Source organism: Saccharomycodes ludwigii, chromosome I (assembly GCF_020623625.1).
Source record: "Saccharomycodes ludwigii strain NBRC 1722 chromosome I, whole genome shotgun sequence".
Lineage (NCBI taxonomy): Eukaryota > Fungi > Ascomycota > Saccharomycetes > Saccharomycodales > Saccharomycodaceae > Saccharomycodes > Saccharomycodes ludwigii.
In genome coordinates, this window is record NC_060200.1 from 2,318,469 (window position 1) to 2,346,460 (window position 27,992).

The 27,992-nt window shown below is 31.2% G+C and overlaps 10 protein-coding genes and 2 non-coding genes across 12 annotated transcripts; 4 read left to right on the plus strand and 8 right to left on the minus strand.

Annotated features, from left to right (window-relative positions):
* Window positions 1–779: 779 nt before the first annotated feature.
* SCDLUD_000994 (uncharacterized protein) lies at window positions 780–3,374 on the plus strand (the record flags this gene model as incomplete). The annotated part of the gene is made up of 1 exon (XM_046079975.1): window positions 780–3,374. One exon carries the CDS (start codon window positions 780–782, stop codon window positions 3,372–3,374), a length of 2,595 nt encoding a protein of 864 aa, XP_045937293.1.
* Window positions 3,375–3,464: 90 nt separating this feature from the next.
* Window positions 3,465–5,081, minus strand: MCX1 (Mcx1p; the record flags this gene model as incomplete). The annotated part of the gene is made up of 1 exon (XM_046079976.1): window positions 3,465–5,081. The coding sequence occupies one exon, from the start codon at window positions 5,079–5,081 to the stop codon at window positions 3,465–3,467; it is 1,617 nt and encodes a 538-aa protein (XP_045937294.1).
* Window positions 5,082–5,536: 455 nt separating this feature from the next.
* On the plus strand, window positions 5,537–6,622 carry SLX1 (endonuclease; the record flags this gene model as incomplete). The annotated part of the gene is made up of 1 exon (XM_046079977.1): window positions 5,537–6,622. One exon carries the CDS (start codon window positions 5,537–5,539, stop codon window positions 6,620–6,622), a length of 1,086 nt encoding a protein of 361 aa, XP_045937295.1.
* A 132-nt stretch (window positions 6,623–6,754) lies between these two features.
* Window positions 6,755–9,724, minus strand: ROT2 (glucan 1,3-alpha-glucosidase ROT2; the record flags this gene model as incomplete). The annotated part of the gene is made up of 1 exon (XM_046079978.1): window positions 6,755–9,724. One exon carries the CDS (start codon window positions 9,722–9,724, stop codon window positions 6,755–6,757), a length of 2,970 nt encoding a protein of 989 aa, XP_045937296.1.
* A 566-nt stretch (window positions 9,725–10,290) lies between these two features.
* On the minus strand, window positions 10,291–12,528 carry MON1 (guanine nucleotide exchange factor MON1; the record flags this gene model as incomplete). Its single annotated transcript, XM_046079979.1, has 1 exon — window positions 10,291–12,528. One exon carries the CDS (start codon window positions 12,526–12,528, stop codon window positions 10,291–10,293), a length of 2,238 nt encoding a protein of 745 aa, XP_045937297.1.
* Window positions 12,529–13,195: 667 nt separating this feature from the next.
* OM14 (Om14p) lies at window positions 13,196–13,714 on the minus strand (the record flags this gene model as incomplete). Its single annotated transcript, XM_046079980.1, has 1 exon — window positions 13,196–13,714. The coding sequence occupies one exon, from the start codon at window positions 13,712–13,714 to the stop codon at window positions 13,196–13,198; it is 519 nt and encodes a 172-aa protein (XP_045937298.1).
* Window positions 13,715–15,549: 1,835 nt separating this feature from the next.
* On the plus strand, window positions 15,550–16,326 carry RPS2 (40S ribosomal protein uS5; the record flags this gene model as incomplete). The annotated part of the gene is made up of 1 exon (XM_046079981.1): window positions 15,550–16,326. One exon carries the CDS (start codon window positions 15,550–15,552, stop codon window positions 16,324–16,326), a length of 777 nt encoding a protein of 258 aa, XP_045937299.1.
* Window positions 16,327–17,229: 903 nt separating this feature from the next.
* Window positions 17,230–18,630, minus strand: NAB2 (mRNA-binding protein NAB2; the record flags this gene model as incomplete). The annotated part of the gene is made up of 1 exon (XM_046079982.1): window positions 17,230–18,630. One exon carries the CDS (start codon window positions 18,628–18,630, stop codon window positions 17,230–17,232), a length of 1,401 nt encoding a protein of 466 aa, XP_045937300.1.
* Window positions 18,631–19,346: 716 nt separating this feature from the next.
* On the minus strand, window positions 19,347–21,650 carry PRP43 (DEAH-box ATP-dependent RNA helicase PRP43; the record flags this gene model as incomplete). Its single annotated transcript, XM_046079983.1, has 1 exon — window positions 19,347–21,650. One exon carries the CDS (start codon window positions 21,648–21,650, stop codon window positions 19,347–19,349), a length of 2,304 nt encoding a protein of 767 aa, XP_045937301.1.
* A 425-nt stretch (window positions 21,651–22,075) lies between these two features.
* On the minus strand, window positions 22,076–22,146 carry SCDLUD_001003. The gene has a single exon. It is a non-coding gene; the product is annotated as a tRNA-Gly (tRNA).
* A 662-nt stretch (window positions 22,147–22,808) lies between these two features.
* Window positions 22,809–22,881, plus strand: SCDLUD_001004. The gene has a single exon. It is a non-coding gene; the product is annotated as a tRNA-Thr (tRNA).
* A 479-nt stretch (window positions 22,882–23,360) lies between these two features.
* PBP2 (telomere maintenance protein PBP2) lies at window positions 23,361–26,924 on the minus strand (the record flags this gene model as incomplete). The annotated part of the gene is made up of 1 exon (XM_046079984.1): window positions 23,361–26,924. One exon carries the CDS (start codon window positions 26,922–26,924, stop codon window positions 23,361–23,363), a length of 3,564 nt encoding a protein of 1,187 aa, XP_045937302.1.
* Between the last annotated feature and the right edge of the window lie 1,068 nt (window positions 26,925–27,992).

A 27,992-nucleotide genomic window follows, 5' to 3' on the forward strand; every position in this document is an offset into this window, starting at 1 on the left:
TTTTTTTTTTTTTTTTTTTTTTTATCAGTAGTAGCTATTAAAAGTTATGTGATTTGTGAGTGTGTTTATATATATATGATTAATCATTACTTGTATGAAAAATTAGGCATTGAATAAAGAAATGGATTATTTGTATATTCTAATGACAGAAAGCAAATTCTAGACCGAATTCTATGATATTTTTTTGGTTATCCGGTAAAAAAAAAATAAACAATGCATGGCCCCTTGTTTATTTTTCAATCAGACAACAGCAAAAAAGCTAAGGGAAAAAGGCTGTAGTAATCAACCGTTGCATATATTTTACACTACAAAATGTCCTCTTTTCTTCTTTCCCAAAAAAAAAAAAAAAAAAATAACAACTTTTTTTTAATCTTCGTGCCAGTCATTCAATATTCTATCTTTTTTTTTGTCCTTAGAAAATATCTTCATATAAAAAGGGGCCATACTGTGAATTGTACTTTTAAATTCTCTATAAATTTTAATGCCTATCCTCAAACATATAATCATCATTTATATCCTTTTGTCCAACTGAAAAGAAAAGTAGAAATAAAAACAAAAATAGGGTTAAAGTTGGTGCAACTTTTTTTATTTTTTTTTCCCCTTTCATTCTTTCTTTCCTTCTTTTCTTTTTTTTTATTTTATTTTATTTCCATTCCTTCTTTTTTTTTTTTTTTTTTACTGTTTGAATTCGCTTTGGCCTTTTCATTTGGGGGTCATCTTTCAGAATCTATTACCAAAAAAGTTGAAGTCCGTCTACTTTGGCAACAGCGATAACAATAATGCAATTTATAAAAAGCATCAATCAAAACTTAACTTCCAAAAAAAGGAAAAAAAAGCGGGAAAAAAAGACGCACAGTAACCAAAAGAGTAAAACTAATATATGTGGCAATACAGAAATTGCAAATATTGTTGAACTTACTAGTCATGATAAAAATAGTAGCTCTACTAGTGTAAACAAACACAATAACAACAGCAGCAGCAGCAGCAATATTAAAACTAAAGTAATGGAAGATATATTAAACGTGACTGATGTACCACTTTACCGCTCGGAATCCATGCAAGACCCTAATAAATCTAAGAAAATCACTACTTTATCCGCCCTACAACCTTGTAATAGTAGTTCAGATTTTTCTACTACTAGGTTATTAAACAGAGGCAACATGAGTAACAATACCTCAGGTATTCATACTTTTGCTGATAAATATGACGAAAACAAAAATTACACGACAGCGAGTGATACCTCCAACTGTAATAAAAAAAAATCTTTGGATTCAATGGAAGTATTCCACAACACAAATGAGTGTGAGGAGAGGATTAATGTCCAAAATTACGCTTCTAAAAGCAAAAAAAAAACTGATAATAACTATTGTGGCTGTTGCTGTAGTGACACCTCCGATAAAAGTAATAATACTAATTGTGACAACAGTAGTAGTAGTAGTAGTAGTAATAATAATAATAATAATAGTAGTAGTAGTAATGATAATAGTAATATTAATGGCAATACTGTTAAAAAAAATAATACTGACAGAGATATTTCCAAAAAAATTCCTGAAACCAAAAATTTTTATTTAAACAATATTAACAAATTTATAGAAAAGTTAATGGATTTGCATGCTGATGACGATACCTTTGCCACAAACAATGTTTCAATTAAGGAGTCTAAAGATGATTATATATATTATAAAAATACAATCACTAAACTAAATATTTTTTTTAATTTTAATAATAGCATAGACACTCAAAATTTATTTGATAATGTGGATACCAGGTTACAATCATTTTTGAATTTTGTAAGCAGTTCCAGTCAGCAAGCAATGGTGCAGTCAGCCAATGAAAAAGATTTTAAGAGTGATCGTGCCAATAATCATCCCGATCTAGGTAGCACGAGCAATGATACTCCCGCTGCTACTGTTTCCACTAATACTAAAAATACGAGTATGGATGCAATCAGTGATAGCAGCAGCAGCACTGATAGTTCTGAATTGAATTGCCTAAAAAAGGACAAGCCTGATATTATGGAAAAATATTTGAAAAAGTATACATATATACTTAAACAACAACCAATTGAATTCATAAATCATGATTTATCGTATTTAGGAAAAGAGGAGCCCTACTTGAAAAAAAAGGGTGCGGATTTGCATAAGATTATAGAAAAAATCGATTCTTTGATTAATTTATGGTATTTACAATACTGTAAATTATTAATAGATAATAATATTTTTCTTTTCCCCCAAAATAACTACAATTTGGACTATATTAATATTCACAATGAAAAACTTTTCTATAGAAATGTACAAATAATTAGAGAAACCAAAAACAATGAAATTCTTTTTGATCTAAGAGACGATATCAGCGACAATAATAGTATTAACTCATCTAGACAGCAAATCCCACTTGTGGCATTGTTAATTAGAACAAAATTGGATTCCGTTTGGGGATATCAGTGTGCATCCGATAATCCCAATGTCAAAATTGTTGACTATGTTTTAATGAATTTGACAGACGTGGAAATTACTGATAGAAAGGGTAAAGCGCAACACTTCAACAAAATTATGTCTAAAATTATTAAAAATTTCAACAACGCCTCAATTCAACAGCAAAGTGAACAGAATAAAAATGCTAACGATAACACCAAAGACGTTATAGATAACTTTGAAATTATACGGAAATATTCAGAATATTTGAAAAATTATAGAAAAATTTATGTTTCTGAACCAGTTAGAAAATATTTATATGGCAATATAAATGATGCTGCAACTATTATTAATGAAAAAGATATAAAAACATGTGATATACATATACCATTCGAATCAAATGTATTCCATGCTGTAACTACGCCCTCGCTCTGGGCCTTGGTTCCCTATAAACGGTGGGATTTTTTTTTAAACGAAATTTATAGAGTTTTAAAACCTGGTGGTGTTTTCGATACAGTTTTCATTGATCTTAAATTATCTAATCTCCTACCTAATGAACAAGAAACGGGATTTAAATTTAAAACAACCAGAGAAAAATCAATTATTCATGACAGGATTGTAACAAATGCAATTCAAAAAGGGTTAAAAGTTCAAGGTTCAAGATATTTGTATGATCATGTTAAAAAGGCAGGTTTTGTAGACATTGAATATTCTCTAATATGCTTGCCCTTGGGAAATTTTAAAACTAAGATGGGTTTAATGTCTGAATTTTGCAATTCTTATATATTTGACACAACATGTCGAGCTTTACTAAATGAAACAGATTTGGAAATTTTTAAAAGTTTAAATATCGATCCATCCACAATCCAAAAAAGATATCAAAAAGAACATTGGGAAAAAATCGATAATGAGGCTGGGTGCACTAGAATATTGATAATGAAGGCAAAAAAACCACTGTAGACGTATGTGTGTGTATGTTATTAGTTAGTACTTCAATTATTTGTGTTATACAAGTATATTTATATATATATTGGTCATATCAAATTTTATTTAAATGCTGTTTAATCCTTCATCTCTTTTTTTGCCCTCAATTGCGGATGTTATATTGAAAAAACTATCCAATTCAAGTCCTAATTTATGATCTTCTTCATATGCATCATGAATAAAATCATCTACTTGGCCCCTGGAATAATATTGCGCCTTAACATTCGTGGCAGATAAATTATTTTCATGTTCTTTCAAAGAGTTGACAGTTTTGGAATTAATCAAGACATATTTTATACCAGATTCCGGACAATTGAAATTAACATCTAACAATAATTTTTCCATTATTCCTCTTAACCCTCTGGCACCTGTACCATTTTGTAACGCTAGCTGTGAAATGCTTTTCAAAGCTTCATCGGTAACGGCTAATTTCACACCAAATTGCTTGAAAATGTAACTATATTGATTCAAAATGGCATTTTTAGGTTCTTTTAAGATATTGAATAAATCTTGCTTTTTCAATGGTTCAAGAGCAGTTAAAACCGGAACTCTCCCTATTAGTTCCGGTATTAAACCGAATGAAGCCAAATCGGTGGGCGTTACTAAACTTAGAGCACTAGTTTTAGAGCCGTTTTTTAAAACAATCTCTTCAATATCAATATTATCATTATCCGAAAGAGCTTTTTCATTCCCTCGTAATCTCTTAGCAATTGCTTTATCTAAACCAACAAATGCACCCGTCAATATAAATAATATGTTTGATGTGTCAATGACAAACGTCTCCTCCTTTTTACCCATCACCCTATTGCCATTTTTGTCCTTTTCATTATTAACAGGCTTTTTAATAGTAAGTGACACTGGGTGTCCCTCTAAAATTTTTAGTAGAGCTTGTTGAACACCTTCACCGGAAACATCCTTAGTGCCAGGAGATCCGTTTGTCTTTGCCAATTTATCAATTTCATCCAACACAATAATACCTCTTTCAGTTTTCGCAATATCATAATCCGCATTTATCAGCAACCTTTCAATACAAACTTCGACATCTTCTCCAATATACCCTGCTTGTGTCAACTGCGTACAATCAGTGATGGAAATTGGAACGTCTAAAATCCTGGCTAAGGTAGTTGCCAATAAAGTCTTGCCTGAGCCGGATGGGCCAACCATTAACACATTGGATTTAGAAAGTTCTAAATCGCAATCACCCGCAAATCTATTTTTTTCAAATGATAATTGCAATTCTAAATTCCTTAATCCATGTCTAGCCTCAGTATCATCTAAATACTTGGTTTCAGTTTTGATTCCACCGTCTTCTCTGTCTTCTTGTAGCACCTTTAATCTTTCTTTTTCAATTTTCAACTGTTCTTCTAGCATTTCTTTTCTCTTCTCAGATTCAGTCCTTTTCAATTTGTCATTAACTCTCAAATAATGATTATATACTGCTACACTTAGTACTTTTTTTCCAACATCTTGTCCGATTATATACTCGTCTAGGAAACTTTTCAATTTTTTTGGTGTAGGTATTTTATTTAACTTATTTGACAAGCATGAGGATGATAGTTTAGATGATGCTACTGAATTGCTTCTTGTTATTATTAACGATGAACAGTGTTGTTTCCATGTTGCATTTTTACATACTGACATTAAATAATTCTTACAACTGTATTTCGATTGAAATCTAATCATTATCAATTGCTAAATATTGGGTGGACAACAAAAGTTACGCTATCTCCTTCCTGAGCTATGTAATTGTTATTTGTTATTTGTTAGCTTATCAGAAACAAATCGCATCCATCTTCAGAAAAAACTGGAAAAAAAAAAAAAAGAAAAAAGAAAAAAGAAAATAAAGTAAAACAACTGAAAAACTGAATAATATATAATTACAAAAAATAAAATGTTTTTCAAAAATGTGTGTTTTTTTTTTTTTTTAACCTCGAAAATTGAAGAAAGTGAAGCAAGGCAGGAAACATCCACTAACAATCATGCACCCTATTTGAGTGGATGCCATTAATTTTAAGAACGACGAAGAACAAATAAAAAGTTCTAAAACGTTAGCAACGCGCATTCCTACTGTACTACTACTACATTTAAAGTACTTTATCATCAAGGACAGTAAATATCCCTTTTATACAATTTATATTATGCCAAGTGTTTCTAAATCATCTTCCCCAAAAAAATCACAGGACAAAAACAACGATAATAAAAAGATATCCTCACTAAGTGAGTTTTACTGCTGCTATTTACTCCGATCAATAAGGAAAACTCAATCTTTTTATATTGGCTCAACACCAAATCCTTACAGAAGATTAAGGCAGCATAATGGAGAACTGACCAGAGGTGGTGCCTATAGAACGAAAAGGCAAGGTACAAGACCATGGGAAATGTGTTTTATAGTGTACGGATTCCCCAATAAAAATAGCGCTCTACAATTTGAACATGCTTGGCAACATATTTATGAATCGAGATTTATTACAAATAATGACGAGTATAAAAATTATAAGTTTACTAAAAGCAGTAGGGGGCTACATTTCAAGATAGCCGGTGCTAGAATGCTAGTACATTGCGACCATTTTAAGATCATGAACTTGAAAATTAGGTGTTTTAACAAGAGTTTTTATGAGGCCTGGAAAACTAACAAATATAAACTTCCTTGTAATGACGCCGAAAATCGTTTATTTTTAGACATAGAGTTGGAGAATAATGATGATTTAGATATAGTGCGAGGGAAATGTGGAGAAACACAAAGTCAAAACATTACAAAATCAACTCAGGATTTGAACCCTTTAATTAATGATGGTAAATCGCCGAGAGAGGAAGATCCTTCAAGCTCTGAAAATGACTTATATGTAAGTGATATCAATGATCCAGTAATAAAAATAGCAAGAAAAAATTTAAAATTAGTTTACACATTTTATCTCAATTACGTTGATGACTTAAAAAATTATTATGAGAAATCAGAAAAAAGTTTGATATACGGAGAACTGTCTTGCGAATTATGCCATACATCGTTTAATTATATGGATGAAAAACCAAAACCAAAGTTGGCCTTTTGTTATCATGAAAATTGTAACTCGATATCACATTTGCACTGTTTATATAAACATTCGACTAAATCAGCAGGTAAACTTGTACCAATCGAGGCAAAATGTCACAGATGTGATAACGTACTGGAGTGGATCTCTGTTGTCAAAAATTCCATTGAAATTAAAAATATATTAGGCAATTAACAACCAGGAGAGTATAAAAAGGATGAAATAGGGAGGGGATAGAAAACATATATACATATATATTATAAACTAATTAGACAATGAAAAAAATATAACAACAAAAACAGTGATGTATATAAGATATATAAAGACCTAAAATTTAATTGACCAAGGTTGGTTCATCAACATCTTTGGGTTTTTTATCACTGCTTCATACTCAGTAAATTCTACATCGCTTTCCCACATTTTACCATTTTGTTCAATGCAAACAACTGAAGACAAAGAAAGCAGGGTTTTAGGTAAAATAATTTTAGTAACATACTGATCAAATTGTTTGGATCCATTCAATACGCTGGATTTCAATAGTCCTTCTCTACCATTTAATTCAACAGATATTTGCAAATATTCGTTATTTTCATTGAAATTAAAGGTTTCCCCATCGTCGACATATAAATCACCGTAGGCGTTACCATCAATGTCTGGTGCAACTAATAAAGTGTATGGATCGTTAACCATCAATTTACTTGACCTACGATATCTATCCTTTCTGAAAATTATATTCCCCCCCTCAATAAATACTGGTATAGTGTCTAGTGGCGCATAAACTTCCCGCTCTTCAACTGCATCTTTTATTACAAACGATTCGAAAGTGGTATAGTTATAATAAACACCCTTTGGAAATAGCATAACGGTACTGTTGGTATTTTCTGAAGTAATTGGTTTAAGTAATAATCCTCCTATATAAAATTCATCATCAACGTTATAAATTTGGGACAAATCTTGATTTTTATAAAATAAAGGTGCCATGATTGGTGCACCAGTAACACTCGATTTTTGAAATAATGTGTAAAAGGTTGGTAGCAATTGGTATCTTAGTCTAATAGCTTCCGCAACGATTTCTTTGTACGGAGAGTTCAATAAATATGGTTCTCTTCTGTCACTATCAATGTGAGCGTGGCCTCTGAAAAATGGATACCATATACCAGTTTGATACCAACGAACCATTAACTCTGGGGATGGATTGCCGAAAAATCCAGCAATATCCGCGCCAATAAATGGATACCCTGCAATATTTGCAGTTAAAACCATTGGGATAGACCACTTCAAATACTCCCAATCAGCAGCATTATCACCAGTCCAAGAAGCTGAAGATCTTTGGGAACCTGCAAAAAATGATCTTGTTAAAACAAAAGGCCTTTTATTAAATTTGGAATATCTTTTCTTCATGGCGTTGTATGTCGCTTCATGAACAGTTAGTCCATATAGGTTATGAACTGATCTTTCTTCAACCCCGTCATAGTGGATGTTGTCCAATGGAGAAGTGGTTTCTGGACCACCAAAAATTGAAACTTCATTCATATCATTCCACATATGTAAATTAGATATAGATGTGTCATTGTTGGTAAAATTTTGGTAGAAATCAGACCACAAGTCGCGAGCCTCCGGCTTGAACGTATCAATCCACACAGAGTCACCAGGCCAGCATTGGCCTATATATTTCTCATTATTACTATTTTTTAATAGACATGCATGTTCATCCAATAAGTTGCTAACCTCATAATCCGTTTTCAAATGTGGATCAATAATTGTTACCAAGTTTCTGCCTAGTTTATTCAAATTGCGTAGCATTCTTTCAGGGTCGGGAAATTTCGATGAATCCCAGGTAAAGTATTTTCTAGAATCAGTATAGTCGATGTCTAACCAAATAAAATCATACGGAATTTTAGCAATATCCATATCTCTGTTAACTTCTGCGATCTCTTGTTCGTCATAATAATTCCATCTGCATTGATGGTAACCAATTGAAGATAGTAATGGTAATGCAGGTTTCCCAGTAACATCGGTAAATGACCCAATAACATCTTGCGGACCATCACCACAAATGATAATAAAGTCTAAAGTACCACTTTCAGACATCCAATGGGTTAGTGTCGAAGTATTATCATATTTAATATCGATCCTTGTGTCTGCAGCATTGTTCCAAAAAATACCGGTGGCAGAGTCTGGAGATACACCAAACATAAAAGGTATAGCACCGTAAGATGGATTGGTAGAGTTCAAAGGGTACTTGAAAACGTCTGTGTTGAATAATCGGTACGGTTCATCATCAGTAGTTTCTTTCAACCTTAATGAACTTGAATGTTCAGGGATACCATATACATTGGTAACATTGTTTTCAAAGGTAAAATCCAAAGCAATTGCCTCTGGACCAAATGGTATCTTGTCACTAGTGGAGGCATCTTTGAAACTTTTGAAGGAAAACTCTTCTGGTGCCATGTTTTCAAAGTGATCCGCCATTTTTCTTAGATGTTCAACATTTAAAAACAATTGATCGTTAATAGATAGTACCAATTTGGATTTGTAATATACTCTGATTAATAATACTTCTATAAATATTTCAATTTTCAAATTATCTTTGTAAAGTAATTCAATATATTCATCTTCAGTATCACTGGCTGAGGTAGTGTTTGAACCTGAGCCTTCCAGTTTTTTAAAGTTCACAATTAAATCATTGTTTTCTTCGGTATCTTTACCAATATAATTAAAAAAATCTGCATTTTCAAAACTCCAATCAGAAACTTTATTGTATCTTTGTAATTCCAAGAAACTGGGTAGGGAAGGCTTGTTTTCAATTAGTCTTTCTTCATCAAGTTGAAATCTAAACAAGTTGTCGTATTCTGATGAAAAATCTAAAGAAAATGGAAACTTAATAGTGGTCATAGGGATATCGATATATGCATCCTTGGGGTTTGTATTATTGCCCATATGGATTGGTCCATTTTGTCCATAATATATTTGGTCTTGATCCAGTTCTTCATTTGGTCCTTTTGCTTCCTCCATTTTTTGTAATGTGGCTTTACTAACAAATTGTTTCTGGACTATACCAGTCAAGGAATGATTGTTAATATTAAATTCCAAGGATTCAGGGATAATTTTATAATATTTGGATTGAGTTTTTGAAATGTTGGACGCATATTTCCGATTTCTATGACAAAACCCCTTTTCATGACATTTTGTCAATGCAGATACATCAGCAGCAAAAACTGACTTATTGTTGATATAGAACAATGTTTGTGATATAATTAATAATTGACAAAAAGAAAACAGTATTTTGTTCAACATTGTAAGTGTATTTATATATAGACCAAAGAGAAAGGCCCTTCACAGTAGTTGAATTTGTTGTTTTTTTTTTTCTTTCTCCTAAAAGGGAAAGATTAAGAAATATATGAACTGGTATAATGTCAGTATTAATGGTAAGTTTGGTTGGTCAGTAAAAGAAGGGGAATAGAGAGATTAATATTGTAGGATTAGAAAGTTAAATGTTAAGAATACAATTTTTTTTTTTTTTTTTATTTCTTTCTCTCTTTTTTCCCCTCTCGTCTTTTGTTATTATTTTTCCCTGGGTTTCAAGCAGTTTTTTTTTTTTTTTTTTTTTTTTTTTTCAGAAAAAAATATTCGTTACTAATTTTACAAGTTCTAATATTTTCTCCCAGCATTTGGAATATATAAGATGTCCAATTCCAATAAATAAGATTTTAAGACCATCTCTAATGGATTGAATTAGTTAATTAAACAATAATATAATTGCTACCTTTAACTGCTACTATACAAAGATAAGTAACCTACACAAATTTTTTTTTTTTTAATTCTTCGTAATACAAACCATACATTATATTATAACACGTAACTTAAAAAACAGCGCCCTGCTTGATAAAAATTCTAGGCTCATTTTTCTTGCACCAATATATAATTTCTTTAGCATTTTGTAATAGTTTTCGTTTATTTAAAAAATAAGGATTTCCTAGCAAATACAATTCAAAATCCGTTGTTATCCAACTAACTCCATAAATTTGTAATGATGATTGAGATTGTCCCGGTTTGGTGTCTTTACCGGTGGTGGTATCATACCCATCAATATCGTTGTAAGATTCTATCATGATATCAACGTCATATCTTTTGATATCTAATTGTGTAACGACAACCATATTGCCATTGGAATTTCTAGCATTAAAACTTTCTTTGTTAGGTGTGGTGTCAAGCGAAGCAAGGTTAGCTAATGAAGTATTGTTTGGTGTACTACATTGTTTCTGGAGGTATAAATAGTAGTCCATCAAGTTTTCATTTATGGGAGGTGAAATATGTTGAACTAAATTTTTGGATTTGTAGATAAAATGGTAAACATTATCCATTGGTGGCAAAAGGACTATATTGAGGGTTGGAATATCGTAATTCACATTGGAGGTGATGCCATAGTTGGATAATAAATTACTGGAAGAATATGATCGATGGATTTTTCTTTGCTGCGATGTAGATGAACTGCCGTTGATACCATTACCCGTTGCCGTTATTGTTTTGGATAGAATTTTATTTAATGTTAAATGTTCCATGGAACTAATAATTTGATCGCCCAAGGTCTTTAATCGTTGAAAAGAATCCTTCTTTGCGGATATTAGGATTAAAGAGAAACACCCTGGTCCTAATAAAGGCTCGTTAGTGAAAAATTTAATAAAACAGTATAAAAATCCATTAGAATTAAATTTAGGAAAACACACGGGAACCCATAAATCATTACTACCTGTATCGTTTGTGCTGCCGTTGTGGTTCAAGTACTTAGGTAAGTATTGCGATTTAATTAGCTGAAATAATAGATGCAAATCTGTTGTATGTAAAGTATGGCCCTTTGGTCTTAAAACTGAGACTAATTGTGCCCTTTCTACTAAAGTTATCATACCGTAGAGTAAACTTATTGATAGATCTCTGTAATGATCCGGATAGAAGAAGGAAGTCAACGGTGTAAAGGTCGTGTTATCAGTCGACGTTACTGTTGTACTGTTCACATAACATTTTAATAATATGGTATGTAATTTATCTCTTATTTTTTTTTTCATGGGGTAAACCTGTAACGAACCCGAATAAAATAAAAACTCAGGGTGAAATTCATTACAAATCATATTACAAATGGAATTTAAGTTTTGGAAATTTTCCTGGTTCAAAAAGTTTCTCAAATCAAAATTTTCTCTCTTGGAAAATAATCTGTCTAGTTGACGTTTGCTCAAAATGGATAGTAAATAGCTATATAAAAAATCTAACTGGTTTAACAAATGTAACTCTGTTTCATACGGGTTGGTTGAATGTGCCATTAGTACAATGGGATGTTTATTCAAAAAGGTAAACTTGCATGAGGTGTTGCTCTTGCTATTCATTTCAAACGTTTTCAAATCACAATTTTTATTAATTTTGAAAAACTCCACAAGAGTATGAATTACACCCATTAAATTAATGCTTTGTTCGTCCGAACCATGCATTGAATATATGGGTTTGCCAGCAGATGATAATATAAAAAAGTTTTTTTTGAAGTGGCAGACATCATCATTCCCGATGTTATCACTGGCTGTCACGGTATGTGGGAGTAAATCTGGTAACTTCAAAAATAAGTCATCACTTCTGTTCAGGTTGACATCATTCATCTTCATGATAACAGCATCGTTAATGTTCCGATTGGTAGACGTAGAACTATTATTAGTATTAACAGTAGTAATGTTGCTATTGTTATGTGTTATGGTATCTGAGTATATAGACTGAAGTAAATCCTCTTGTAAATTACTAGTTAAAGCAGTAACATTAGAATTAATAGATAATAAATCATCGGTCAGTTTGTTTAAATTTTTGCTTATAGAAGGCATTCTCAGTATGCTTGTATTACTATTTATGGTTGCATTATTACGATCCAGATCCAATATGTCATCTGTTGCTGTTGGTGAGGTTTCGTATATTGTATTTATGGTATTTGTTATTGGTTGTGCTATTGAACTTGTGCTAACCAGGAAATCATTATTTACATTTAGGTTGGAGTTTGGGGGATCTTTGATGGTAGTATCATTATCACTAGCGTTATGAATAGTTGTATTAATATCTCTTGCTCTCATCTATATATAATGTTTTATATATAGTCTTGTATAAGTTTTTTGAGTGGGCTATAGTTTTGTTTAGAAATACAACGATATTCTTATTGAAAAGTAACAAGATGAACAGAAGATGAGGCCTTGAAAATAGCATAGGGAAACAATTATTGCATTTAAAGTATTACCCGGAGTATTGGTATGAATTTGAATGTTTCTTCGTAAGGAAGTCATCTCGTATAACTTACTGACTATTTTTTTTTCTTCTATCGTATTCCGAAATATCAGCAACTGCACGGACTTTCGGGTTAAAAACCCAAGTGTAAATTTTTTTTTGTCACTCTTTTTTTTTTTTTTTTTTTAAACTTTGAATGTAAATTTTACCTTTTAAAAGAACGTAAAGAAAAAGGTAACAGAAAAGTGTCACTGCTAAGGATAACTGAGCAATTAAAAAAAAAACCATTACTCTCATTTCAAAGTCATGTTCGACACTACACAAGGAAAGGTTAAATCGATTTATCAAGAACAACTACCTTTCATAAATAAAAGGAGTGATAAATAATATGAATAATAATATTAATTAAATAGGAGTTAAAAAAAAAAATTAAAAAGTTACCATAAAAAAAAAAAAAAAAAAAAAAAAAAAAGCATCTTTACTGTAATTATATTACCATTGCCAGTAAATTATCATAACCTATTCCCTTTTATACTTTGGATATAAATTTTTGACCAAGACTCCATCTGCAACTAATGCCAGCAAACTGCCACCAGTAATCAACAAAATTTCTTTGTCGCTCTTACCTTTCAAATATCTGGCATGATGCTCTGCATAACCATGTAAAATAGCAGTTAAAATACTGACTCCTAAGATAAAATGACCAGAAACGACAGGGTTCTTAAACTCTTGCAATAATACATTTGTTTTTTCTTTCAAAAGTACAGATCCATCCACAACACTGGCACTTAAATATTGGCTAGTGGCACTGGCATATTTACCAATAATAGAGTAAATCTTTTTCAAATAAGACTCACCTTCTTCAAATTTTTTAGAAGCCTTTTCATTTACTTCCCTGGCAAAATTCTTTGTGTCTTTGGAAATTTTGGTGGCCTTTTCATGCGTTTTGGCATGTAAATCACGTAATTCTTCTTCTCTTATTTCTTGTTGTTTTTTATCGGCTTTTTGTTGTTGTTGTGTAGGTGTTGCAGCAGACATTACGTGGTGAGACTATTGAATGGTATGTTTAGATTTAAATTTTGTTTGCTATATTGAGTCAGATTAAAAAAAAAAAAGTAAAAAGAGGTTTTAAAAAAAAAAAAAAAAAGATAAAAAATTTTAATTTTAAATGGGGTATTCTGCTTTTTTTGATCAATTATAAATACTTTTACTCATTTATTAAGTATAAATATATATTATTACAAATAAATGAGACAGGTGTGAGATATATATATATATATAGTTTAAAATGAAAAGAATATTTACGTGATATTTTGAAACAGATGGTAAATCAAGTTCTCCTTTTAATATATTGCAACATTATTAAAATAAGGTAAGAGAGAGACAAAACGGAAATTAAGAGCAAGAAAAATTGATAGATTAATATATGAGTAAAATTGAAAAGAAGGGAGAGAGAGGGCTATGGCGGGAAGAACAGGACAAAAAGAAAAGAAAAGAAAAAAAGGTTAATTAACCAATCGGTGGGTAAACTGACTCTGAGTGAAAGAATTCCTTTATATTTATATTAATAAGAGCAATAAAACTAGTGGCAAAAAGGGTAGATTAATTTATGCTTTTTCTGGCTTATAATAATTACCATTTCACCCCTTATAGAATAATAATAATGTTGTTGTTGTTGTTTTCTCTTTTCTTTTCTTTTCTTTTTCCCCTTCTTTTCAATTATCGCTCAATCTGAAAATCAACTGGCTATTTGACTGATATTATTTAAATAAATACCACTTTTTTTAAAACTGACAAGAAAAACAACTGAATTTTTAATAATGGGACAAAGAGACAGATATCTTTATTTGTCAAAGAGAAATTCCGCACAAATGGTAAAAAGGGGAGTTTTGTTTTTATTCTATAAATTTAAAATCAAAAAAAATCAAAAAAAAAAAAGTGGAGTTGTGTATTATTTTATACATATAAATGGAATATATATACAGCAACATCCCTTAAAATATATATATATACCTTTTTTTAATCAATTGCACGTTAAAGATAATAAAATTGATACTTAAATATATAACGGAGAAAAGGTCTATTATTTATCACATCAAAGGATTAATGGAATTTACAAAAATAGTTATTCTAAGTTTGTTTTTCTTTTTTTTTTTTTTTTTTTTTGGTTTATTCCTCATCTACTTCGCTTCTTATTCTCTTTTATATCTTGTTCTGAGTTCTTCTGATAGAATATTTGCAGTATGTTCGTCCGTTACCCTCTTTTACTAAAACTTTAATGACGTTACTCGAAGAAGAAAAAAAAATAAATAAATAAATTACAACCTTTTGTGACACTTTGGATTATTTCCCACTAGATTTACATATATAAATTAAGATGTATGGGTGTTATAGATTAAGCATCTAATTTTTTCTTTTTTTTTTTTCTTTTTTTTAATTTCATTTTAAATTTTTTTTTAAATTTGTTTTTTTAAAAAAAAATTATTCCTTTTGGTTAAAAATAAACATCTGTACATCGTGGGCATAATAATAATAATAATAATAAGAAATAAAAAAAAACTTGCGTCTTTTCTTGAAAAAAAAAATTTTTTTCATTTTCTTCTACGTTGAAAATAACTATTTTAATGTTTGTTTTTTTTTATTCGCTTGAAAACTTTTATACACTATTCACTGGTACCTGTATCTCATTTTTTCAATAGTTCCTTTAGGTAAACAAATACATCCCATCAACCAAAAAGATTCTTGTCGATTGAAAGTTTACTACTAAATTTCTGTTAGTATTTAAAATATATATATACGTTATATTATCAACTTTCCGTGTTACATTCCGACAATAAAAAAAATAAAAAATAAAAACAAAAAGTCAAGAACAAATGTCTGCTCCAGAAGGTCAACAACAAGAACAAAGAAGAGGTGGTTTCGGTGGTAGAAACAGAGGTAGAGGTGGCAGAAGAGGTGGTGGTAGAAACACCGAAGAAAAAGGTTGGGTTCCAGTCACCAAGTTAGGTAGATTAGTTAGAGCCGGTAAGATCACCTCCATCGAAGAAATTTTCTTGCACTCTTTGCCAGTCAAGGAATTCCAAATCATTGACACTTTGTTGCCAGACTTGAAAGATGATGTTATGAACATCAAGCCAGTTCAAAAACAAACCAGAGCTGGTCAAAGAACCAGATTTAAGGCTGTTGTTATTGTTGGTGATGGTAACGGTCATGTTGGTTTGGGTATCAAAACCGCCAAGGAAGTTGCTTCCGCTATCAGAGCCGGTATTATCATTGCTAAATTATCTATCATTCCTATCAGAAGAGGTTACTGGGGTTCCAACTTGGGTGAACCTCACTCTTTGGCTACCAAGACTTCTGGTAAATGTGGTTCTGTTACCGTCAGATTGATTCCAGCTCCAAGAGGTTCTGGTATTGTTGCTTCTCCAGCTGTTAAAAGATTAATGCAATTGGCTGGTGTCGAAGATGTTTACACTTCTTCTACTGGTTCCACCAGAACTTTGGAAAACACCTTGAAAGCTGCTTTTGTTGCTATTGGTAACACTTACGGTTTCTTGACTCCAAACTTGTGGGCTCAACATGCTTTGGTTCCATCTCCATTAGATGTTTATGCTGATGAAGCCTCTGCTGCTTACAAAAAGAAATACTAAATGTGTTTTTAATTAAATAAATTTATGTACTTTTTTAATTTTTAGTTTGGATGGATTGTACATCCATTGGTAACACTTTTTCCTTGGTTTTTTTCTTGAACACCGCTGATAAAACATTAAGCTGGGTTGAAAAATTTAATCTGTCACAGACTTGGGCAAACATAAATTTTAAGATTTGGTCAGTTCGATGAATATTGGCCGTAGTGTTATACCTATTGTACTGAAATTTAAAATGCGGACCATCCATACTAATACTAGAATCTAAAGTCGATACAAGGTGAGTAGGAAAAGAAAAGAAAAGAAAAGAAAAGAAGAGAAAAGAAAAAAAAAACTTAACTTTACGCACAGTGCACGTGAAATGATTCCAAGTTCTGTATCGTTTCATTTACATTTTGTTTTAACAACTTAATCAGTTACTTTTAAAGTTAGAATGACAAGATATGAAGAAAATCAAGAAAATGCAAACATCGACTAACACTCTATAGTGGTGTATAATTAAACCTCGGGTATCAAATAGTAAAAATAAAAAAACGTGAATAATTAAAAAAAAAAAAAGAAATTATGCAAGTAGTTCTTGATACCGCTAATATCCCGAGTTTGTTTTTAAATTTTACAAGTATTTTTATCTTCTATTTATGTGCATGTGACTTGTTTTTTTTTTTTTTTTTCATTTTTTTTTTATTGTCTTTTTTTTTTTTTTTATTTTTCTTTTTGTTTCTTTTTTTTTTTTTCTTTTTTTTTTTTTTTTTTTATGTATTAATAAAAGAATTTTATACTGATATACTTAAAATAATGAAAAAGAAAAAAAAAATTAATACAGTAAAATAATAAAATAATCGGTGATATTATTATCATTAGTATTTGTAGAATACAGATTAAAAAGTTTTTCTTATAATCTTTTAATCATTCAGTCATAACTGCATCAACTTGTTGCTGCTGCTGCTGCTGCTGCTGCTGTTGACTTTCTTCAATTTGGGGCTGTACTTCTTGTCCTTGTCCCTTTTGTAATTCTGGATTAACCCACTTAGAATCTGAAATAACTCTCCCTTCCGGATGCCTGAACAAACAAGCTTTATTTGTGCAATTCACGCCAAACTTACAATCTTCTGGAATAGGGTGACCAAAAATACAGTCAATTCTAGTACATGAACTACCGTCACGACACATAATTGGAGATTTAGCATGTCTGAACTTACAATGTTTATTTGTACAATACAATCCGTATTTACACTGCTCCAAAGATTTTTCTGTAGCAAAAGAATTAGCCGCAGTAGCTGTCACAATAGCTGCTCTGCCCAATGGTTGAACAGCTTTGACCTTAGATGGAGAACTATGTGCTTTAACACAGTTTGGATCAACACATTTTAAATTTTCAGAACACCATGTGTAATCAGAAACTTTTTGGTCTTCATTGCAGGGAGTTGGATGACCAAATGGACATTTTGGGTTCGCGCATACAGCCCCGAATTTGCATAAAACAATACCACTAGACAGCATCTTGCTCCTTTCTATATTAGCAGCAATCGCAGCGTTCTTCTTTTCCAAAAACTCTGCCTTCGACTTCTTTAATTGTTCCATTAATTCTTGATCTTCGTCTGGATGTAAAAATGTGCACGTATGATTCTTCCTAGGACAGTTTGGATATAAAAGACATAGTTTTGTTGGATGAGCAAAGGGGCATTCCCTCGTAGTCAATGGACAATTTGGGAAATCTTTGCAACGCTCTTCCTTTTGAGGTGTTAGATTTTTAACAAAGTTCTTCATATACCTTGGATTATTCAACTTATTCTTAACATCATATCTATTATTACCACCGTTGTTATGCTGAACAAACCGTTTACCAACACCATAACCACTGGCTCGATTGGCTTTATTATTACTTGTTTGGATTGGAACTCGATTGTTGTTATAGTCCTGCGTTATAGCATCCACCGTACTAGGAGTAGGAGGAGGTACTTGCTCAACCTGTTGTGTTTTCGGTTGTGACTCGTAGCCTCTTAATTTAACTAAAACTTGTTGAAGTAGTTCGTTAAGAGTACTAGAGGAATTACCAGTATTGCTATTTAATGTAGAGGCTGCTACAAATGCACCCTCTATAACAACTTGCAAATCTGCTACATCAACCGTATCAAATAAGGAATGCAACTCTTTAACAACGTCCTCTAAAGATCCACCATTTGACATTAACAAAATAATATATTCTGCAACATAAGTTCTATCTTCACTAAAATTTTTCAATCCTGTTAAACACTCAGCAACAAAATGTTTTAATTGCTCACTGATACTTTCATTAATAGCAGACATCGTATATGTATGTGTTAGACTACTTGTGGCTGTGTTATTTTATTGTTATTATTATTATTATTATTTTTTTTTTTTCTTTTCTTCTACTTTTTAAAAGTTGTTAGTTAAAAAAAAAAAAAACGTTTTTTTGCACAGCTGCTTAAACATTAAATAACTGTGATAAAATTAGATAAATGAAAAGACAAATAGACGATGAATTAGTACGAGAGTTTTGATCTTTATTCATCCTTAACTTTTCATTCTTGCCACTCATTTCTTCCCCTGTCAAATAAAAAAAAAAAAAAAAAAAAAAAGCAATAAAAAAATACATCTGCGCTCTTTTCTATAAGAATGTTCTAGAAGTTCTTCCTACTTTCCAAATGAAACAAAAAAAGAAACGAGAAAAAAAAATATATATGTATATATATCATCTATACCGAACTCAAAAAGGACTAAATTAACGGATATAAAAGAATTTAAGCCGACGAATCCTTTAACAATAGAGTTGTATGTTTTTCGTTTTTTTTTTCGTATCCACTTCAACATCTATATCTTTGTTGATCCTTTGGAAAATATTCATTCCATTTTGCCTCTAACGAAAACTGCGTTAATAATAACTTAAATTTTTTCATAGTAAAGTGTATGTATTTTTAGCATTGTAAATTAATGTATAAAGATTACATATGTTACAACGTTAAACTATCTATTTAGTATATACTATGCATTCTAATAAAGAGTTATTTCTTATTCTTTTTACTCCTCTTCTTGGCATCCAAATCCCTGTAAACATCCACTCTTTCCTTAATCCTTTCTAAACTCATCTTAACATCACCCTTTTGGAAATGATCCAATTGATAATAAGCTGGTGCCAATTCAAACAACCATTCTGGCTTTATGGAAGTAACAGTTCTAATATAGCTCTGAGTAGTTAAAACAAATTCATTATAAATAACCCACTCAGCCTCCCGACCTAAAACAGTGCTAGGATGTAACAAAACATCTTGATTATCCTTAACCGTTATATATCCCTTACCACTAGATCTTTTCTTGGCAACTTGCATGAAAAACCCAGCTGTCAATGCTTTCCTAATATTATCGAAATACTGTGGGTTTTCATAACTAGTACTGTTTAATTCCAAATTATGACGAGACATTAATCTGGATAATTGAAATCTAATATTATCAGCAGCACTTAATGCTCTGAAATTTAGATAATTATCAAAACACCATTTTTTAGCTCCCAACTCATAGGCTTCATCAGATTTGAAGCCATGATACACATTCATTAACGTAATGTGATCGCCATCAGGATGAGAAAATGCAGCTTTGGCGTCATCAGCGTGTTTTCTATCCCTTGGTGGACGTATAAACACATTTGGGACAGATAGCATTGAAACAATAGTTAAGATTTCTTCTGAACAATTAAAATTACTAGAACCAATCAACATAACAGCCAACATTGGATCCAATGGGAACAATGAGGCCAGTCTACCCAAACTAGTTAGATTCCCCTCGTCGTCTAGACAAGCTAGATAGTTTAGCTCTTCTAAAGCACGCATCATTGTCTCTGGGGCTGGTGGGTCCATAAAATCAAAATGAACTAAATCATCAACACCCAACTTTTTCAGTTCTAAAACTGTAGAAGCTAAATTACTACGCAAAATTTCTGGATGGCTCTGCTCAATTAACTCTTTTTTGAAAGCCTCTTCTGTGTACAATCTGAAACATTTTCCCGGTCTCGTACGACCAGCACGACCGGCTCTCTGTTGTGCAGACGCTTTTGAAATAGGTGTCACTAGTAAAGATTCAACCCTTATCCTTGGGTTGTAAACTTTCTGTTTCGAAAATCCTGGATCCACAACATAAACAATGCCGTCAATGGTTAAGGAAGTTTCGGCGATATTGGTTGAAACGATAACCTTTCTACCTGGTCTTCCGTTATTAGAAACAGGTGCAGGCTCAAAAATACGTTGCTGTTGATGTGGTGGTAAAGAACCATATAAAGGATAAACAGTCATTGGTCCACATCCCTCTTCTCTAGTTAACTTATCGCTCTCTAGAGATATTTTGGCGACTGCATCTTCAATTTCTTCTTCACCAGTTAAAAATAATAAAATATCACCCTCATCCTCAGTTGCGTGGATTTGTAAAACTGTACGGATAGCCGAGTCGACATAATCTCTCTGAAACTCAGGTGTATAATAAATCTCCACGGGAAACGTTCTACCTGGAACCGCTAGTAATGGCGCATCACTAAAATAGCGCTGGAATTTTTCAGCATCCAATGTAGCAGACATGACTATTAGTTTTAAATCAGGTCTTCTTTCCAAAACTTGTTTCAGCAATCCCATCAAAATATCAGTGGCCAAAGTACGTTCGTGGGCTTCATCTAAAATGATGCAGGAGTATTTCCGCATATCGTGGTCTTCCATGGCCTCTCTTAACAACATCCCATCAGTCATATATTTCAAGATAGTTTTATTGGATGTTTTATTTTCGAATCTAATAGAATACCCAACTTCTTCCCCCAATCTAACGTCCATCTCATTGGCAACTCTTTCTGCAACACTCATTGCGGCAACACGACGAGGTTGAGTACAAGCAACTTGCATACCATTTAAGTGTGGCATTTCGTCATATAAAACAAATTGTGGAATTTGAGTGGTTTTACCTGAACCGGTTTCACCAACAAAAACCATAATCTGAGATCGATGATAAATATCCAAAAACTCTTGTCTTTGGGAATGAACTGGCAAATTCTTTCTAGTTTTTAAAATTGAAAAATATTTATCAGTGAAATTATTTCCGGTAAATGGGTTTATCTTGCCGGATTCCAATCGTTCAGCCTGTTTTGAAGTAGTTTGGTGACGAGACATCCCGTTGAATTCGCCTGAATCATGATGAATTAATTTTTCTTGAAGGTCAGGAATTGGCGGTTTAGATTCTGCTATTTCGGCTACGTGTTCCGGAATCGAAGATTCCACCGGATCAGTGGTGCTATTATTGGTAGTAATTGATAGAGATCTTTTAGATTTGGACATTGTTTGAATTGCGTATTATACAGTCAGTTATGAACAGTGTAAGTATTTTTTTGGTTTGTGTGCAATTAAAATAATTAAGCGTAAAAAAAAAAAAAAAAAAGGAAAAACCTTATGTACCAGGTAGTAATAACAGATGGTTTAAGTAAAAGGTAATTATATAACTTAATCATTGATATAATTTACCTCAGAAGAAAAAGAAAGAAAATAAAGATTTGCCAGTGCTAAAATTTGTTATTAAAAAAAGGAAAAAGAAAAAAGCTTAAAAACATAAAAAAAAAAAAAAAAATAACTAAAAAAAAAGAAAAAAAAAAAAAAAAATATTAAAAAAAGAAACGATGCGTAGCTGTTTTCCTAATACCTCGATAACCGAAAACCAACGGACTTTATCAAAATCCAAAAAAAAAGAATTAATAATTCTAAAATTATGCATAGGCCGGGAATCGAACCCGGGGCCCAACGATGGCAACGTTGGATTTTACCACTAAACCACCGATGCCAATTTACATGTTCCATTATATTTTTATATTTGTTCCAATATGAAACGAAGTAAATGAGTATTATAGCTAATACTCATAACAATAACATAGTTATCAAGATTAGTGATCATGATTAGTACAAATAAAAATAAGATCGAGAATAATTAAGAAAAAATATAAAACGGAAGAATATTCCTCATGACATTCCTAATGATTGATATATAGTTTTAACTAATCTTTATTATATGTAAAGACCTAAATAGAACAAGAAATTAATTACCATGATCCGATCCAGTAATTACTACGACTAGTCCTGAGTTGTGCTTACGATATATGTTGTTATAAAGTATAATTGTGTTTATCACAATTCGTACGAAGTATAGGATAGTCGGTTAATAAAGGACTAACCTATGATAATAGGACGCTAATGTTTCGACATTAAAACAAGAATGGAAATAAAAAAGACAAAATAAATTATATATAAAGAGCTGATTTATTTAGAGAAATTAATTAAGAAATTAGTTGTTAATATATACGTTATAATTTATTAGCTAAAATTATGTAAAAGATCAAGCAACAAATTAGCACATCTGTTTTGATATAAATATTAAAGTATCAAATCTGTTTACTAACCCTGCATCCAATGGTATAATCTCTGCAAAATAAACAAAATTCGTAGTAAGCTTCTATGGCCAAGTTGGTAAGGCGCCACACTAGTAATGTGGAGATCATCAGTTCGACTCTGGTTGGAAGCAATTTTCCTTTTTTTATTTTTTTTTTTTACTCTAAACTGTTTTCATTTCAAAGACGGTCTCAACTACCGACTAATAATTTCAGATTTATTCAGAGTAACTATGACCCACCGACATAGATCCAATTGCAAATTCGAAAATTGAAACACATACAATATTACTTAAGATATGTATGTGTGTATGTATCAATATGTTAATCTTGCCAAGTATAAGTGTCAAAAAAAAAAAAAAAAAAAAAAAAAAAAAGTTAAAAGAAAAAGTCGAATAAAATATACATAGAGTTAAAGTCTAATAATAACAATAATGATTCGCTAACCAAAACATATTAAAATAAAAGATTAAAATAAAAATTAACAAGATCAAACTTAAAAAAAAAAAAAAAAAAAAAAAAATTCATTAATTATAATCATAATAAATAATAAGTAGATTTAATCTAGCCCAACTAAATAAAAAAAAAAAAAAAAAAACAATGGCACTCAAGCTTATATATCCGTCACTCGTTCATCTTTAGATAAGCAAGTGGTATCTATATTGGCTGTTGTATTAATAGCTTCATGTTCAGTGCCGGAAGTGTTAGTAGTATACGTAGTATTTTCTGTAACAGTGGTATCTGCAGAGGCAGTTGTGGTGGTGGTAATAGTTGTGGTGTTATCATACACTTTTGCAGACCTTCTAATATCGGATTCTATTTTATTATTGATCATGGCCAAGGCAATTTGATTACTCATAGGGGATCCAATAATGATAAACTTCCTTTGCGCATCAACTGGCTCATGATCAATGATAACCTCGGAACCTGAAGATTCTTTGATGTATTTTATATTTTTCCCATTCTTCCCAATAACATTACCTACATAGTCATTGTTAATAAAACAATTTTGGTGTACTATACCCATTGGTGTTGTGGTAAAAGATGATAATTTAATGTGTGGAATAACTTCATTTGGATCGTTAAGTGTAGATGCCGATGAATTAGTAGCAGTTGCTGCACCAAATGGCTGGTGTTGTTGCTGATACAACAATGCAGTTTGATTCATTAGCGCAGCTGCTGCTGCTATTTGAGCAGAGGTAGGTGGCAGTAAGGCAGTGGTGTTAGGTGGAGATATTAGTGATGTCAATGATGATGTTGATGCTGAGGCATGCTGATTTAACAAAGTAGCAGAGGCAGCTATGGTCGCAGCAGCATTGCTATTATTGGTATTAGTGGGAGTAACAGTGGACACAGCCGAATTTAATCTTGTTGGGGCCGGTGGCATTGCTGCTGAAGTAGAGGATATAGAAATTGGAGAAGAGGAGGTAGTACTGGTGGACGATTGGTCGGATAAAGATAATATAGACCCATGATTATGGGTTGTATTAGTGCTGTTGTTAGAATTACTACTAGTGTTATATTTTTGTGAATAATGATTATTAGAAGAAGAAAGATAATAGCCACTGTTGGCTTTGTGATGGTGAGTATGGTTGTTGTTAGAAGTAGTACCATTTAAACCATTACTAGTGTTGTTATTATATACTTGGCTTGTTTGAAAATTATAATGGTAGCTGTTGCTGTTGTTGTTGTTGTTGTTGTTGCTATTATAATTGTGTTGGTAGTGTTTAGAAGAAGAGGAAGTTGGTGAAATAATACTGCTAATACTACTTGTATTATTACTGTTCATGTAAATATTATCAGTTGAGACGGGAGTAATTAATCTGGAAGATGTATCGTTTCTATTATTATCATTGTTATTGGTAGCAGTAGTAGTAGTATTGTTATTATTGCTACTATTATTGTTATTATAGTTTTTAGTGGCAGTGTTAACCAATTCATGAATACTACTATTATTATTTCTATAAGAATTGGCAAATTTACTATTATTATTATTATTATTATTTGCTGTAGTAATAGTAGTTGCAGTAATTGCGGCGGAATTACTAGATGTAAAAGTAGAATGACTATTGCTGCTACTTTGACTTTGTGTTCTTATCGGAGTAGATGTATAATTTAATGCATATTTTGAAAAGGAGTTTGGGTTAGTGTTATTGACAGGATTTATTCCGATTGAATGATAACTATTGTTGCTATTATAATGATGGTTACTATTAGTATTGGTATTGTTGTTAATACCGTTGTTAATAATACTGTTATTTGAATAATCCGTTACTAAACTTCCATTACTATAGCTGCTAGTACTACTATTGCTGCTCATGCTGGAATTGCTACTACTATTACTATGATTGTGGCGATTGTGGCGAATAAAACTATGATTTTTACCTCCTATCAAGGAACTAGATGAAACGGTACGTGAAAACATCAAATCATCAACACTTTGATGATTTTTATAACCCAGTTGTTTGGTTTTGCCATTGTGCATAACATTATTACTATGTTGCTGTTCATATTGAGGTAGATAAATCACACTACTACTACGTATATTGGAATTAATTGTTGAAGTAGTAAAGTCATTGCTATTACCGTTATTTGCGTTTAAAGGAGTATATAAAATGTGTTTCACTTTAATTTTCTCTTGATATTTGAAAATTGTCTCAGATATATAATATGTGGCAATATGGATTGCATCCGGGACACCAGTCACTGTTAAAAGGCGATCGTTGGATAGGGGTAACGTATTAGGATTAGCAATCAATTTGGCAGCACTTAATTCTTCAATTTGTTTTAATCTGGTACCTTGTTTTCCAATAACATATCCCATCAATTGGTGTGAAATCAAAAGGTTCAAAGTACATAATTTGGAATTAACTTCGTTATTGTTGTTATTATTTTCAACAGCAGTTGAAATAGTTGGATCCACACCCACCTGTTCCTTTTGTTGTTCGTCACTTTTAACTCCTGTTGTTTTGCCAAGTATGGAACTTGTGTCACCTCCTGCATTTAGAATCCTTGTCAACAAACCAAAACACTTGGCAACATTTTCGCAGTTTCCTCGTATATAAACAACTCTCTCCTGAATCCCCTTAATATTATCAGAAACGTTAATTTTGGTGTTAGTATCACGTTTTAAAATATTAATGGTTGATCCGTGAGATCCCACAATCAAAGCAGCTTCTTTTACATGACATAATACCCTTAAGATAACATAATCTTTTACAGGCGTTGATGTTGATGCTGAAGTTATTGTAGAAGCGCTGCAAACACTTGATGTTCTGGCACTACTGGTATTAGCACCGGCACCCATAGAACTGGTATGTGTATAATCATCTAATGCAACCCTTTTTATTTCAGCTTCTAGTATCTGCTCATTCTTTCTCTTCACTGAAGTACTAGGGTTTTCATAGTTGGTGTCACCATCAATGTCATCAATAGTGTATGGTGTATATTGGTTATTATTAGAACCATTATTAGAACCATTATTAGAACGATAATAATACATGTTTTTGGAGGAGATATTTGTGTTACTATTTATGCCACCATGAGCTATAGTATTATTATTATTATTATTATTATTATTATTATTATTATTATTATTATTATTATTATTATTATTATTATTACAACTGTTATTGTTATTCATAAAATAAATCTTATTGTTATAATCATTAGTAGTGTTATATTTCTTTGGTTTATTGTTACTGTGGTTATAAAAGCTAGTGTTGTTATTTGTCTTGTTGCCGTTATTATTCTTGCGTTTGTTTTTACTATTACTCTTGTAATTAATGCTGGCTTTTTTCTTCCCTTTAGATATGTCTGTAGAAGAGTTTTGGGAATAGTCTCCTATTATAATAGACGGTAATGAAGAAGAAGAGTTTGTAGAAGCAGAACTTGTAATGCTATGATTGTCTTCATATTCATTTTCCTCATCATCGTCGAAATCTTCAAACCCTTCTCCATCAATTTTTTCATTTTCTCTTATAACCTCTTTTGCTGTGTTACTAATAAGCACATCATTGTTTTGTACACTTGACAGCACTGGAGATACAGCCGCTGTCTTTTCTGATTCATTTGTTGTACATGAATTAGAGGTAGAAATAAAAGTAGAAATGTGTTTCCCGTTACTAGCAGCAATAACAGGAGTAGAATTGTTTTTGTCGTTCTTATTGTCAATCATGCTGGAGTTCAATCAAAAATAGGATAAAAACTGAAGTAAAAGTTAAAAATATGTGTAAGGTCAGTCAGAATAAATAGATCTAAAAACAATGCAGTATTTTATAACTTTGCAATGTAATTGTATACTTTGTTGTATTCTTTTAGCTTAATTAATGGCTAAAATTAAATATAAAAGAAAAGAAAGGAAGAGATACTTTTAATTGCTTTTCTTTTTTTAATATACAGTTTGTTTTTTTGTTTTTTGTTTTTTGTTTGTTTGTTATTTTTTTTCTTTTTTTTTTTTTTCTTTTTTCTCTTAGGGGCTCGAAACTTAAAACACTTGGTATTTTTACTGTTTCTTTTGTTGATTATTTAGTTCCCCTTTGCTAATTGCTTCTATACTGTATCTTGTCTATTACTCTATACTTAGATTTATACAAATTTCTCTTCAGTTTAATTTTTAGTTATATTTTTGAGTTTTCTTTCCACCCATAAGAATGTTGTTAAAAGAGAAAGAACTAGAAAGCAAGATGCTAAAGAAAGAAAAAAAAATAAAATAAAATAAAAAAAAAAAAAAAAAATTAAAAAACGAAAGAGAGAAAAAGGTTTTATTTTTTTTTTTTTCAGTAAAAAATTGGGAATATAAGATTAAAAGAAGAAAATCAATATATGAAAAACAGAGAAAGATAAATCAACATTGAATTGATAATTTTGGTTGAACGGTAATAATGAGAATGATACGGAATGGATAAAGAAAAAAGAAAAGAAAAAGCATAAATAATACCAAGAAAATATATTTCAATTAAAGAACGACAGTCCAGTATAAGAATTGAAAGATTTGGTAGACGTTTTGTTTGTTTTTGTTTTTGTTTTTGTTTATTTATTTATTTATTTTTTCCAAGCTGAGTTGGAACTGAACTTTTTGATGGTTGATAATAAAAAAGAAAAAATAATTCGAGGTATTGTTTTAATCTTTTTTTTTTTTACACGTAATGAGTTCTTTTTTTTATTTTGTTTTGTGATTAAATTTGAATTTGAATTTTGGTTGAAAAATAAACAAAGAAATTAATTAATTAAATATCTCATGATT